This window comes from Mauremys mutica, chromosome 1, assembly GCF_020497125.1.
Source record: "Mauremys mutica isolate MM-2020 ecotype Southern chromosome 1, ASM2049712v1, whole genome shotgun sequence".
Lineage (NCBI taxonomy): Eukaryota > Metazoa > Chordata > Testudines > Geoemydidae > Mauremys > Mauremys mutica.
In genome coordinates this window covers 42,770,991-42,786,989 of record NC_059072.1, presented here as the reverse complement: position 1 = coordinate 42,786,989, position 15,999 = coordinate 42,770,991, and the positions used below count along the sequence as shown (strand labels likewise).

The following is a 15,999-nucleotide window of genomic DNA, read 5'->3' as shown; positions in this document are numbered from 1 at the left end:
TATAAGTTATCACATAACTCTTTCTAAACAGGCACATTTATTCTTAAGGTGAAAGCATTACAGAAAAAAACATTAAAACAAGAAAAGAACTTGCATGAATGCTAATAAGCTTACCAGAGATCACCCCCAATTCCAACAAGGTCTCCAGTAAGGGTCAGTCCTGCAAACCCCACCAGCAGGTTTTTCTGTGGTTACAAGAAGTTCATAACAGATTTAACTCAGAGCAAGCATACCCATACATAGGTTAGTCTTTCCTTTATTCAGCCTTCGCTTATGATTTTCAGGTTCTGGGAATGGGTAATCAGTAGACAATGGTCCTTTCCTCAGGGGACAGCATCAAAAGATTGGGTTTTCACCTACTACTAGATCCTTCCCAAGAAATCCACTTCACACGTATTAACCCAAAAAAACCCATTCTTGTCTGCCACATTGTTCAATATAGTCCTCTGATTTTCCAGGCCTACAATAATACAGAACCTTTGCACTGGACTCCAAAGATACTTAAACTTAATTCAATAAGGCTTTTCAAGGGTATTGACATCTGTCACACTAATGTCCTTCTTCACTGTCAAGAATATAGCAACAAGGAATGTTTTGTGACACAGATCTGCGGTGCTTCCCGATCCAGTAGGCAAGAACTGGTAACTTCCTTGTTATGTAAAAACAAAGTGTTTCCAACTGGAGATTCCAGATCTCTGAAGGTCATTAAACCATACAGGACTACCCTCATCTCTAGAAGTTTATGTGCAACTGCTATTTTTGGAGAAATCAAGTTATCTGGGTGTGGTATCCCTCGGTGCTGGCCCCCATATATCAAGTTGGATGCATATGTGGTTGAATCAATTTGGATATCCATTCCCAACTGTCAGATGTCCCTGAATTGACAGTAGGACATTATCCACGTGAATGTAAGAGTACTTGTCATGCTGGCTTTCACTGGGATTTAATGCTCCACTCTGGCTACCTCACAAGGGGACATGCCATGTACATTAAGAATAGTCATGAACTTTAGACCCAACTTTTAAAGCATGGTCTGACCAGTCATTTGTTGACTCGTGCTCACCCTTTTTACCAGACTAGCAATATTCTGGATCCTGTCATGGGGAAGAACACTGAGTTCAGCTACGTCTAGCAGGACTCCTATATACTCCAATTGTTTGTTTATTACAAGGTAAGACTTTAGGTAGCTTAGCATGAATATAAGAGACACCATCAACATGACAGTGATGATACAGATTAACCTTTGGCAGACTTCAAAGTGGTGCCCCTGATCAGCCAATAATCCAAAGAAGAAAATGCATGAATGCTGCAGGTACAAAGCACAGCCTTTGCCTTTTCTCCCATGGAGGAAAAGGTAGATGAGTGAGATAAAGGCCCAAGAAATCAGAGTGTGACTTCTGTCTCCTTTTCAAAAGGCAAAGAAGCCACCACTTGTTTCCCAAATTCTCCCACAGTGCAAGGCAGATCATCAATCTCTCTGGAATTCGTGAAACCCCAATGCTTGAAGCCAAGTGCTTTGTGAGCATAGTCAGCTGCTATTCACACATGCATTAAATGCTGCCTGTACCCAACATGGAGCCAAGTCTTTTTTTTTTTTTTTTTTTTTTTTATAAAGTTTTCCCAACATTTCTCTTGGGGAAGAAAATGGACCAGAGTAAAGGCCTTCATACTAAAGTGCACCAGGCTATAAAGCTCTAGTAGTCTATGATGCAGGGGGCTGCAGATTCAGTCCAGCTTCTTCCCTTTAAATTCTAGTGGTGCATCTCAGGATTCTGGGATGCACTACCATGAGCGTGGCTGATCTTTTCTCTAGACACCAACACTTCCAAACTCTTGTGGGGAAGGTGGGAGATTTATCTAGCAGCCTTCAAAAAGAGATACACACTTTTTTGACCACTTCAAGAGAGCAGCAGAAGTTTAAAGAGGTCTGCAAGCTAATCCAAAAGAGGGTGCAAGAGCTCTGCAGACCTACTGGATGGCAGTACCCAGACCAGATACCTCTTACTGGATATGTCTACACAGCAATGTAAGCCTAAGGTTAGTGGGACTCAAGTCAGGGAACCCTGGGCTTGAAAAATCTACACAGCATTTTAACTCTAAGAATTTTCTGACCCATTCTTAAACCTGGTGTCCATATTGCAGTGCACAGACGTGAGTCAAACAAAATAACTCCCAGAGAGACTAGTGCCCGCCACCACTCCAGTGTTGACACTCTAGCCCTATGAATGTGTTGCACTATGGGAAAAAAATCTACTGCCCACCCTGTTTCATAACTTTGATGGCCCTACTGATGGGACTCTGGTGCCCCTAAAGAACACATGAGTACATAAAGTGCTTAATTAGCTACTTTGATGGCTGCCTCGGTAGAATGACTGCTTTATACTAAAACAACAATCTAATTGATAATTGCGCTATTCACCTCTAAACTCAGTCACATCAAAAGGAAAATGCCCATGTGCACCTGACTCTGAAGATAAAGGACATCAGTCTCTAGAGCTGTCAAACTATTAAAATGAAACTTTGCAATTCTTAATTTTTAAAATGGAATGTTCAATTAAGGTGTTTTTGTTTGGCTGTCTTTTTTTATTTACTATTGTCTGTTTGTTTTGAAGTTTGTAAAATAAAGGTGTCAGAAGAAAAAACATACACATACACCCCTAGCCTGCCACCAATGGTCGAACAGTAAAGTGCAACCCCAGGGCTTGGGATGCAGTGTGCTCCAGAACTGCCCAGGGTATCCCTTTTCTCTGCCCCTGCTGCACTCTAGAAGGCAGGGATAAGGAATCCCAGAGGGGCTGTGGGGAATTTTGGGGGCTGGCTCCCATTCACAGCCATCACAGTACACTCTGCCCAGCCGCCTCTACACATGCAGACCAGAGACGGCAGGGGGGCCTGGTAGTAAGGGACAGAGCCCAGTTTCTCATATTTCCACTTTTCCCACACCAGCGACTCTCCCTTTGGAATGAATCACACCCAGTCCTGTCCAGAGTCTGTCCATATTCCTTTCAGCTGATCAGAAGGGCATACAAGAGTGATACACTCTGGGTCTACACCAAGAGATATTTTCACCTAAACACGCTGTGACACACATGGCACTCCTATGAAATATTTTATGAATACCATGTGCTGACCTGGTAATTGGGATGTTTATTGTCTGAAATATACTGGTTTAGTTTACTAGCAGGCTGTAAGGAAAACAAGCAGGAAGGATGAAGAAAAAGCTAAGGATAAGCTACCCCTTAGCAAACACTTGAGGGTCGTTATGGGACAACAACAGAGCCACTGGATTTATAACAAAGCCATGGACAGGAAGTCACTAGAGACTAGCTAAAATACAATATATAAATAAAAACCATAACAGTAGCTTTGTCTGAAAGACAAAAAAACAAGACTAGCAATATTCACTAAAAAAAAAAAGATGATCAGTTCAGAGCAAAAATAAGCTTTAAATCTATTGTTAAAATGTTAAGTTGAACAAGTGCGTAGTGAAGTTACCTAGCAGTGCAATTTTATGTTTCCATTTGTTAAATGGACACATGAATTTAGGTGAACCCAATATTGTTAGCATGAACTCATCAGGTAGTCTCAACTGTTGTGGCGGCACACAGGGAGGGCAAATGTGATGGTGTGCAAACAAGGACCAAAAGCAACTCTGTTTCAGCACCCTGAATTGCCCCTGGAACCAAACAAAAAGCCAACAGTCTGCCAAACACAAAAACTAACACTAAACAAGCAGGCAGTCACATCAGGTACAGCTGAAGCTCCCAAATAATCTCAAACGTAGGTCTACTAAGAGAGTATTAAGACAGTCTAACCTGAAAGACTATGACCACTTCTTTCATAAAAGCCATTAATATAATGCCGGTTTCTAACAAAACAGGTATTTTTATAGATCAAAACCACCAGAAGTAATCAGACCACATGAGAACCTTTAAACCCAACTCTCAATGACAGGTAAACTCATTTGTTGTTAATGATGGGGCAGACATTGCCACGATCATCCTCTTTAGATGCTTACCCGAACAAGATCTGCTCTCTTATACGGACTGAGATTCCTCTACCTTACTGTCATCCATCCTCTGTCATGCACCAATAGTGTCTGGGTCCAATAAAAGACAAACCTGCTTGCAATCTGCATACCCACTGTTCTGAAGCCAAAATCACCTTGCTATATCTTCTTACTGGTCAACAATACATGTTGAGTAACAAGATAGGTAGCAGAATGTGCAAAGTGTAAGAGCACTTACAAAGACATCTTCCAAGATAACACAGCCACACTAGGCCATACCATCCTGAAAGGGTCAACATTACCAAATTTACCAACAAATCTAAGACCTCAACAAGGACACCCTACCTTTATCATTTGGAATAGATAATCAACAAAAAGCCATCTTTGTGTCTATGCTAGCATGGGATGAAACCCCCCAGGTGACACCACACCTACCACTTTCTCTAATAAATCTGTCCCAAAGAGGAGTGTTAGACCTTTACAGCCGAAAGTTTAGCACAAGAGCTAATATCAAACAATGATAATGAAGCCCCAGACAACAAACCCACATATTTTAGATGCCAGCACCATGTTCTCCCCAGCAGTAGAAAAGAATCTCCTGAGCACAGCAAGTTTTAGAAGCGCCAATGTAGACAGTGCACCAGCGCTGGAATCTGCACTCCCAGCACTGGTAGCTATGCCCCTCATGGAGATTTTTTTTTTTTTTTAAACCGAGTGCTGGGAGAGCTCTCTCCCAACGCTCTGCTGCGAATACACAAGGCACGTTAAAATGCTTTAACATTGCCAGTGTAGATTAGCCCTAAGGTTATTACTAATATAAAGAGTGTTTAGGGTGGCACTGACATTCCCCAGCAGCAATGCACCCCATCTCTCTTACTGTTTACACAGCTAGTAAAATCAAAGTAACAGCTTGAAATCTGACAGAACATCCAATACAACATATTAGTGAGCTAAACTGGCAAAAACAGACTAGTGATGTATGTCCCATCTAGACTTGAACCTGAGCACAAACCCATGTGCACAGTCAACCCAGTCTAAATCCAAGTGATCTCGGATCCCAAGAAGTTAGGTTAACTTGTCATAACGAGAAATACTTGATTGTTTCCAGAAAATGGCAAGTGCTCACCACCTAGAAAAGTGAAGAAATATCATGTATGTTACAGAGAAGAAAGCGTTGTATGCTATGCTGATGCACTTTAAATACTCTGATGTTGAAGCCTGTCAGGTCACCAGTACTCTAGCCTCTGCCTTATGTTTCATCTGTCAGATAAATGCATAGCACAGCAATTTGAGAGGATGATACAGGAGACGGCATTAAGGATGATGGTTGTGGAATACTGGATGGTTCTAATGCATCCAGAGCACTACACTCAAGATGTCCAAAGACTAATCCAGAAGACTCCATAGGCAGACTTTAGTTACAGGTCCATACAACAATAATTAAGGTGTACCTAATTGCAAACTGGAGTGTGCTGTGTGGTCAGTGCAGCTAGTTGGGAATTTTTAGATGAAACATTTTTTCATCAGAAAATGCTGATTTGCAAAATCAAAATTCTGTGGAAATGTATGATTTTGACAATTTTTTGGTCAAAAAATGTCTTGCAGATCCAGGATGGAATTTCTGGTCAAAACCAGCAAAAAAACAAGCGTGCCAAGCCTAATGGTTAGGGAACTCAATTTGGGGTTGGAAACCCAGGTTCAAGTGCCTGCTCTACCTAATTTAGAGCAGGAGACCCAAATTCAGTTCCCTATTATCCAAAGTCTATTGGCTATTCCAGAGTGGAGTCTGATTTTTTTCTACAAAAAAAATTTTTAGGCCTAGTTTTCATTCTGCTACAGAACAAAACCAAATGCTAAAACCTCATTGTTTTTGCAAAATGGAACTCTTGTTTTCTAGGCAGCCCTACTAGTCTGACCATAATAAAAGCATAATCTTTCTTGAATTCTTAAAATCTTCAACCAATTTAAAAAATAACCAAGACTCAGAGTATGCCACAAATATGCATAGAATCTAACAAAAGATGGGATAAATCCAGTGTTGTTTGGCCACCATGGTTTAAAAAGTCAACCCAAAAGAGCTGCCATCTGCACTGACATCCTGACACTACCAAATGATCTGTGTTTCAGTTTCCTTGTCTGCAAAATGTGAATAGTGGTGTTTACCTCAGAAGTTGCTTAATTCATCAGTGTTTATAATGAGTTGCAAGTGCCTCAGAGAAAGCATTATAAGAGAGCAAAGTAATGGTGAATAATAAATTTAAAAAAAACCCGTACTACTACTATGTGGAGATATTCCTATCTCATAGATCTGGAAGGGACCTTGAAAGGTCAAGTCCAGTGCCCTGCCTTCACTAGCAGGACCAAGTACTGTCCCTGACAGATCCCCCCCAGCCTGATCCCTAAATGGGCCCCTCAAGGACTGAGCTCACAACCCTGTTTAGCAGGCCAATGCTCAAACCACTGAGCTATCCCTCCTCCCTAAAAAATGTTAGAAAGTCTTAAGTGTAGTAGAATGGCTTGTATACCAACAATTTTTCCCAAGAGGTCTCTCTTTTTATAAGAAAAAAAAAAAAAGTAATTCGTACGCCTTTTTTTTTTAAATAGCCAAGCCACTAAATTTTCTTCTGTAATCAAGCATATATGAATTCACTGACCAAATCTTATTTCTAGGCCTTCGCAGTATGCATAGGCATAATTTACTATAGTGCAAGTGAGTGAGCTCAGGTAACTGGGTGAAGCTGGCCCCAAGTTTACCCTAAAAATCTTTTTTCTTGTCTTTTCTCTTCCTTTTCATGTTTTATGACTACACATTTTGAACCATCTAAACACCTAGAATAAGGTGATAGTAATTTAATTACTATAATTTTATGTAGTCTGTCCACATGCAAATATTGCATACTTCCTGTTCAATCACCATATTTTCCATACTTCCCTTACAATGTAGAAAATAGTCAGTTTCATCAGACCTCACTTAAACTGTGTAACCTTTGTGACTTCTGCTAAGACTTGTGCATGATACCCTATTTAAAAATAAGTATTAAATTACAATATAAACCATACATACAATAAAATATATTATAAAAATATTAGGTGCCTATTACTGATGATGTAGGCACATGGCATACAAAGAATATCATCAAGTCAATGTACAATACTATGGCCTATCAATGAGTTTTATACCAGATTAACAAGGGATGATTCTGAAAACCTTCAAAAATTATGAGGAGTATTCCATAGATCTGATTCCTCTTTGGCAAAGATCTGCACAGTAATCTTTCCGTTTTTGCAGCCTCAAAGCAGCTTATCCTCTACCTTTAGAATACAAGATGTCATTTGGGAAACCTGAAACTAATTAAGGTGGCTAGGACCAGGTCTATGACTGGCTTTTAAAATCTTTTTATTGTATTTTTTTCCCCCTGCAGGGATGAACGCAGCAACGGAGTTACTGGAAATTTCCACTACTTGCATCCGAAGAAGTGGGTATTCACCCACGAAAGCTCATGCTGCGAAACGTCTGTTAGTCTATAAGGTGCCACAGGATTCTTTGCTGCTTCTACAGAACCAGACTAACACGGCTACCCCTCTGACACTTGCAACGGAGTTACTGCATCTGCAAGTTTGAATCCATTGTTTAGGCTAACAAACTCACGTGGACAGACAAGCTAAAACCAAGTTAGACCCAGCTCTGCTAAGAGTTTTCCTGTAGCTTTGTGAATTCTGCTTTGTCCTACTACAGGTGCAATCTGGCCAGATTTGTTCAACCTTGTCAGATGATTAAACTTTTCTACCGGATGCCGCAATAGCTCTATTGTTGACTAGCTCCCATACCAAGTCCTAGATTAGCTGCACTGCATACTGGGCAAGCCCTGGTCACACATACCTACAGAAATACTCAGCAGCAGGTAGAGGGAGCGGGGAGGAGGAACTGAGCTGCCAACAGCATTCCGAGACCAGTCGCTGAAAAAGCAGGTCTGAGCACGTCTGCACCACCCAGGCCAGTGTAACGAATACTCCTGCCCCTTTCCCATAATGACATTCCCATCTCCTCAGCAGTTGGGAGTCCCTCAATCTGGCCCAACTCCCGAGTCCTCCAGAACCAGCAAGCGTAGACGCTGGCTCCATTGCGCATGGCAGCATCCCAGGAGCCAACAAGGGGGGAGGGGGAGAGGGCGAGGCCTGGCGGAGAATTTCGGGGAAACAAGCCCTCCGGGCGCTGCTCGGGGGAAGCAGAGCAGCGGCATTTCCTACTTCCAGAGCCCGGGGAGCGGCAAGAAGCGCCCAGTCACCTGCGCCCGGCACCTCCGCAGCGCAGAGCGCTAGGAGGCGGGTAGCGCCGGCGGCCGCCCCTCGCCCCAGCTTCATTCATTCCTCACGCCCCTTCCCCCGGTTCTCCCCGCGGGAGGCAGGAAGCCCCTGCTCGGGAGCGAGCTGTCCCGGTGCCTCCCCGGGCCAGCTCCCTGGGACACGGGGGAGCAGCTCGGCGAAGCAGCTGCCCAAGGGGCCCGGGGAAAGGCCGCGGCAGGGAACTGCCCCCGCCCAGCGCAGGGAGCCGGCCGGGCAGGGCCGGGCCCCTCTCGGGGCTGATGAATGAACCCGCCCGAGCCCCTGGCCCCCCGCACTGCGCTCGGCTCCTCCCCAGGGGCCGCTGCCCCAGCCCCGGGCCGCTCCCGCCCCCGCCGCCCGGGGCTCACCACGCATTTCTTGCCCAGGAAGCCGAAGAGGCTCTCGTTCTCCTGCGGGGTGAGCAGCAGCGAGCCCACGTTGCAGACCCTCCGCGGCGGCGGGGGCTGCTGCTGGCTGTTGCTCATGGCCGGGGCCGGCCGCCGGGGCTCCGCGGTGCCCTCGCCTCTCGCCGTCCGCGTCCCCTGGCCCAGCGGCCTCACAGCGGCTGCATAGCGGCGTCTCCTCCCCTCTGGGGGCAGCTGGCGGCGCCCGGCAGCCCAGGGACGGGGCGGGGCAGCACCGGCTCCCGCTGCCCGATCGCCCCCACCCCCTCGGACCAGCACTAAACTTCCAACTTCTCCCCGGCTCCCACGGCCGCACAATCCAACATGGCAGCGGGGGCGGGCGAGACCACACGGCACCGGAGCAAGAGGGGAGGCCGGGACTTGCGCCGCCGCTGCCGCCACACGCTGACGGAGCCCGGCCCCGCCTGCAGCCCCTGTGCTGGGCCGCGCCTGGCTGGCTGGGAGCTGGTGCTGGTAGTGAGCAGCGCCGCCCTCACCTTCCCCTTAAATACCTGCCCCGCCGCCGCCGCCTGGTCCGACCTGCTCTGCCTGTGCGGCGGGCGGGTGAGCGAGCGCGGCGGAGCCGAGAGGGGCCTGGGGCGGTGCTGGGCTCTTGCCTCGGGGACTAAGGCGCTTGCAGGGATGCAAATAGGCTGGGTTGGGGGTGGCGGGAGCCTGCTGCTGCTCTGCTAATGCCTGGGTGGGTGCACAGATGGTGGGGTAGCTTGAGTTGATAATGGCGGGGAGGGGGGAGCCCTGACTTATGAGTGGCCTCTGGGGGCCAAGGGATGGGGGAGCCTGGGTTGAGAGTCACTAGGGGATGAGGAAGCCATATGTTGTGAATGGCTTGGGGGGAGCCTGGGTTGCGAATGGCCTGGGGATGAGAAAGCCCCAGGGTTGTGAATGGCTGGGGGGGGAGGGGCCAGGGGACGGAGGAACCTGAGTTGCAAATGGCCAGGGGGGCAGGGGATGGAATAAGCCTGGGTTGCAAATGGCCCTGGAAGGGATGGGGAGGAGCCTGGGTTGCAAATGGCCTGGGAGAGTATGGGGTGAGGGAACCTGGGTTGCTAATTACTTCTGCCACTTCTTCTAAGGAAGCTCTGTATTAGCTCTCTACTTTAGAAATAGCCCTATGTTGGTTCTAATCTGCAATGTGACAGTCGCAGGTAACATTCACACACACGTTTGGGGCCTGATTTGCCAACTCTCTCTGAAGTCAATGATTGCTGCAGATGTTCAGCAACTCTGTAAATCAAAGCCAGGGTGCCTGATCTTGCTCCCATTGATGTCAATAGCATGCACAACAACAACAACAACTCCCAAGGAGCAAGGGAGAGAGATTTGACCCTTAAGATCCATTAAAATTAACTGGAGTGTGATTATATCAAGAACTATTCACTAAAAAACCCTCATTGATACATTTTCTTAGTTGTAACATTTTCATTATCTATAACTGGTTGTATGAGTTTTCAAGGAGGTTTTACTTTATGGAGTATTTGAAGGGGTATTGGTTTTGAGTGAAAGGGGAAAAAGGAACATTAGATAGAAGTCAAAATTTGAATTCAAGGTAATTTTGTAGTGACCTGTAATTTAAAAATCCTATGATTTTTTTTCTCTTCAGAATACATCTGGCAAATTTTCAAGCCAATCTAATTTCCCAAGCCAAAGTTGTAGTGTGGGTAAAATAGGGTTGTATACATTTCCCAATAAAACCCTAAGTGTAGAGAGTCTATTACAACTCTATAATAAATCACACATATGTGGAGAGCAGGAAGGAGGATAATGGGATGTTAGACTCTGAAACACAGGCCATTTGAGGCAAAGAAACTTTCCTTTTAGCTAGTAGTAATGGCAATAGATCCTTTAGGTTCTCTGTGGACCAGCTATTAGAGGTCGTCATAAAACAGATACGCAAGTCAGTAATTTTATCAATTAGGCTTCTCCTTCCTCCCTATGGCAGGGTGGGGTGTCTTGGTGAGATGGAGGCTTAGGACAACTATAGGCACACTTTAGAGCAATTCACATAGCCCCCAACTTGCAAAGGGGAAACAGTCAAGCCACCACCAGGGCTGAGATCAAAGCAGGTGTCAATCAGAGCCCCTAGCTAAAATTTTCTCGGCATTTTAAAGGGAATATTGTGTCAGCTTCCCTCTCTCTGTTGGAGTTTGGCGCCTGCCTGGATAATGCTAAATCAACCTTTCCTAATAATCCATTTCTTACATTAAAAATTAACTGAGGAGGGTTGGGGGGAAACCACAAAAAATTAATAGGTTCAAATTTAAGAGAGCCTATCGTGGTGTCTGGGAATGTGAGGGAGGGATAGTATTGTGGAAAGTCCTGAGCCTCCGATGTGGAGAGATTGAGATCAATGCATGGGAAGTGCAGATCTTTGGAGGAAGAGGAAATGACCTGGGCCTTGGTTATGAGAAAGTAATTTATTTAAAAAGGGAAAACATAGCTTAGGCCCTGATCCTTCAAAGACATTCAATAACTCGTAGCTGAAAGCCCGTGCTGTTGCATGGGTGTATCAGTTGGGCCAAGTAATCCACCATCTGTGCAGTCTCCTTCATACAATCAATTAAATTTTGCATGCAAATTAGCTGTAGAGTAAGGGTGGTGATTGGTTGAGTTATCTCTTGTATCACAATGGCCTAGGACGTGGTATGGCATCAATACATGCCTTGCTGTCGCATGGGTATAATTGGTAAAGTCAAAATGGTTGAAAACTTAAAAAATGGACAGCAACAAACCACGAATCCCAGTGATGATTGAACCTGGTGATGTTCTGGACAAAAAAAGCCCTCAGCCCTGCTTATTTCCGTCACTTCACACTGACTCAACAGACATTTTAGGCTTCAGAGTGATGCAAACAGGTGATGATCCTGGAATTTTATTATATAGATACTGCAGTTCCTCATCCCTCTTCTGTGTAAGCGTATGAACCCTTGAGAGACATGCTGAGAGCCCCTTATTAGAATGTTGGCAGCATTACATTGACTGAAAATATACACAGATGATAACACATGGAAATACTTTACAAGCTACTGCAGCTTTTTGTGTCTTACAAATATGCACTGTTTTTTAGCCAATAGCTACTGTAGATAAATTCATAAACCTGGCTTTACTGCTGGCCAAACCACGTACTGGAAATTGGACAAACCTCCAGCCATTAAAACCTGGCAGATTCATCTTTTGTATTGTCCCTTGTTCACCCTGACTGTTCTGACATTTTCTCCACTTCCTATTGACTGTTCCTCATTTCCTGTATTTCTTCCATCCACTCCCACACACCTGAGAGTCCTGATGCTACTGGCATTATTTCTTCCCCGCCACATGCACCTCTTTGGTCAACTCAGCTGTTCAGCAATCATTCCTAACTGTCATAGAACCTTCAAACTCCAATATTCCACCTCAGTTATTTTAGGGTCCTCACCCAAAGGATCTTGCTTGCTCTTTTAATTGTAGTAGATAGGCAGAGGGGAAATGACTATCATTGTGTGAATCCCATCTATGCAAAACTCCCTTCTGTTCCTGCCGCATTGGCATAGCAGTGGGATAGAAAATATCAATAATTGGGCAGGGGATCAGGGGATCACTTTTTTGTCTCTGATAATGGCATTTGCAGCACCAAAAACAAAGAGCTGCAGTTCCCCAGTCCCAAATAAATCTCCTGCTAGGTCACCAACCAGAATTATGGGCTACTGTTTTAAGAGGTTGCAAGACTCCTGAGAAAAGCTCTTAGGGGCACTGCTGTTCTATATCCTGCCCAGGTGGGCTTCTGAACCTTAGAATTTTTTTTTCCTGAAAAGTTCTATTCTTGTTTCTCCTGGGCTTTGTTCTAGATTTCTCCCTTGTCCTCTTAAGATTCAAGCTGAGTGGATTGCTGGTGACAGTGACTACATCTCTGTCACTCTTTGTGCTAACTGGTGGCTGTTCTTAGAGTCATACAAATGCATTTGTTTTTTAACCTACTTATAAAAGTGCCCATCACATAACATCAGGACATACATTCTTCAGTATGAGCAAGTTTAATTATTTTTGTAGGCTTTTTCTAATGTGAAATTTTAGTAATTTTTATTTCTTGTTAGAGGATTTATCTTTGTAAACAAAACATATCTATTAATATCTTGATTGTGGTAAGGTATATCTTGATTTAAGCATTTGACAAAGTCCCACATGACATTCTCATAGGTAAATTAGGGAAATATGGTGCAGATGAGATTACTCTAGGGTGAGTGTACAACTGGTTGAAAGACCTTACTCAAAGAATAGTTATCAATGGTTTGCTGTCAAACTGGGAGGGTGTATCTAGTGGGAGTTCATCAGGGATCAGTCTTCTATTCTAAGTTCCCTGTAAGCTGTGTGGCTGCACAGCTGCCTTTTAAGTGCCATGCAGGCACTTAGGGAACTTGCGCAGCTCAGACCCGCTGCAGCTGGGGGAGAGGCACTCCTCTCCCGGCCCGAACCCAGCTCCTGTCCAGACCTGCCACGGCTGGGGGAGGAGCGCACCTCCCCCAGCCCAAACCCTAGACTGGCTGGGGGAGGGCGCCCCGACTCAGACCTGACGTGGCTGTGGGAGACGTGCCCTGGTCCCAACCCAGCCCTGGACCTACTGCAGCCACACCTCCCCCTACCCCACTCAGCCCCTGACCTGCTGTAGCCGGGGGAAGGGTGCCTACCCTGCTGCCCCCCTCCTGGAGAGAGGCACCTCTCCCCCACAGCCCAGGTGCTGCTGGGGGGAGTCCTGTCTCCCATCTGTAGCCCCGAGGTAGCCTACACCTCAAACCCCTCATCCCTTTCCCCACCCCAGAGCCCTCACCCCTTCCCCAACCCTCTGCCCCAGCCCTGAGCCCCCTCCCACACTCTGAACCCCTTGGCCCCACCCCCACCACATGAATTTTGTTATGTGCACTAATATGCAGGTCACACATCACCTCCATATTGATGCACATAACAAAATTCATTCCGCACATGTGTGGGAAAAGTTAGAGGGAACACTGCTTATATCCAGTTGTTAACCTGAAACTCAGAGTAAATAGGCCAGTTACAATTCTGGTTTCAGCAGCAGGATCTTTTCACCCCTCAGGATCTATCACCTGGGGTTAGATAGAAGTTGGTGGGCCTCCCACCTCCTCTTGTGTGCTGTAGTGGACAAAAGAGATAGAGGACTTTTCCAAAGCAACAACAGATTTATTTAAGGGAAGTAACGGGAACGGGAAAATCATGAACTATAACCAAATAACAAGTGAGTTGTGGTTTAACGGAGGCGAGTATAAAACTCAGGCCCCAACTAACTCGAACCTTGGCAACAACTGAACAAAAGAATACCCCATGATACTTTACTGTCCTTAGGTTTTCTTAACCAGCAGGAATGAGGTTAAGATGCATTTGTCTTCACACGTAATTCATGGACTCATGGGATGTGGAAGCTGAAATAGTGGGACCCGAAGGTGAGAGCGCTCAGGATCCTGGCGACTAGTCCCAAAAGTAAGGTGGTGGTGTGATGGTGCCCCCCCCATAAGGCTTTATGGATGTATGCTTATGAGTGTATATATATGACACAACTGGAATATATTTTATGCTACATATGCCATGTAACATATCTCTGTAAAGGTTATGATCTACTGAATCTATTAATCCTATTGGCATGCATGTATCGTTTTTATATTCAAAGTTATGAATATTGGCTGCATACTTGTTTGATTCTAAGTAGGCTGTAGTGAAGCAGTTGGTCAGCTTCCTGAGCAAAGACTATTCTCAGTAATTGCCCAATCAAGAAATACTTAAGCCAACATTGAACTTGGAAACACCAATCCACATCTAGGCTTTCCTAAGAATATGGCTTGGCTGGTAAGGAACTCAGTCATGCATGGACATGTGACTTGAGCATAGCTGGACTTTGCATAGGAGAGAGGAGCGGGTCTCCACCCACAAGAGAAAGTCTATTTAAGCCCAGGGGAGACCCCTCCATGTGGTCTTCAGCTGGCTAAAGAGGGAGCCTCTCCACTCCCAAAGATACCTGAAAGAAACTGGAACAAAGGACAGTGACTGTAAAGAGTGTGAGTGATTGCTGGACTCAGACTAAAAGGAGATTAGTCTGTAAAAGGAAGCATTCTGGAACTTGTGAGGATCTTATCCGTATTCAGTTTCTTACTGTATTAGCCATAGACTGGAGTATTTTATTTTATTTTACTTGGTAATTCATTTTGTTCTTTCTGTTATTACTTGGAACCACTTAAATCCTACTTTCTGTATAATAAAGTTAATAAAATTAATAAAATCACTTTTTACTTATTAATTAACCCAGAGCAAGTATTAATTTCTGGGGTAGCAAACAGCTGTGCATATCTCTCTATCAGTGTTATAGAGAGTGAACAATTTATGAGTTTACCCTGTATAAGCTTTATACAAGGTAAAACGGATTTATTTGGGTTTAGACCCCATTGAGAGTTGGGCATCTGAGTGTTAAGGACAAGAACACCTCTGCTAGCTGCTTTCAGGTAAGTCTACAGCTGTTAGGGGATGTGATTCAGACCTGGGTCTGGGTTTGCAGCAGGCTAGCGAGTCTGGCTCAAACCAGGCAGGGCACTGAAGTCCTAAGCTGACAGGGCAGGAAAGCAGGGGCAGAAGTAGTCTTGGTACATCAGGTGGCAGCTCCCAAGGGGGGCTCTGTGATCTAACCCATCACAGTTGGAACTCAGGAACACGATGTTTAAGGTAAGTGACTAGATGTTAATAGTCTTTAATGTCTTTACAGCTGCTGATGATCTTGATCTGATTGCCTGGTCTGGTGGGCTTGATCCAAAGATCTGACACCGCACAAAAAAGACTGCACCTTGACTGTCTCTATAAAAGACATCCCCCGAGCTTCGGTTGCTCAGACTAATTTAATCTTTTTAAAGACACACACAATAAAGTTCTAAGGTAGGTAGCTCTACAGGAGCCAGTTGGAACTAATTCCAAATGTCTGTTGGCTTCTTTCCTGCCAACGTTCCATAAAGAAGCTTCCCCAACATGGAGTCTGAGTTATCCTTTGCTTCAGATGCCACAATGGACACCTGAACTCCATTTTGGAAAATGGGATGACCTGTCTAAGTGATACTTGCTGACTGAACATCATTACCATTTGACAGCTGTTCAGAGGCCTATGTGAATGAGCAAACTGGAATGGGTACAAACATGGAAATTCCTCCTTTATCTGAAAATAAACAGATCAAGGTTTAAAAAGTATATACAAAAGATACAGTAAGCAGGAAGAAATGA

General features: G+C 45.0%; 1 protein-coding gene and 1 long non-coding RNA gene across 5 annotated transcripts in view; one reads left to right on the top strand and one right to left on the bottom strand.

Annotated features, from left to right (window-relative positions):
- Positions 1-12,092, bottom strand: part of WASL (WASP like actin nucleation promoting factor) — an 80,201-nt gene extending 68,109 nt beyond the window's left edge. The window contains exon 1 of one of the 4 annotated variants that reach the window (XM_045031224.1): positions 12,028-12,092. Coding sequence is in view for 2 of the 4 variants with exons in the window: in XM_045031205.1 (XP_044887140.1) it covers positions 7,894-8,037 (144 nt within the window). In the remaining 2 variants the exon portion in view is untranslated. Of the gene's footprint in view, positions 1-7,889; positions 8,072-8,700; positions 9,223-12,027 lie in introns of those variants that run through there. The other 3 variants (XM_045031210.1, XM_045031205.1, XM_045031218.1) reach the window with 3 other exon arrangements.
- A 1,541-nt stretch (positions 12,093-13,633) lies between these two features.
- On the top strand, positions 13,634-15,660 carry LOC123377894. The gene is made up of 2 exons (XR_006582380.1): positions 13,634-14,186; positions 15,494-15,660. It is a non-coding gene; the product is annotated as an uncharacterized LOC123377894 (long non-coding RNA).
- The last annotated feature ends 339 nt before the right edge of the window (positions 15,661-15,999 follow it).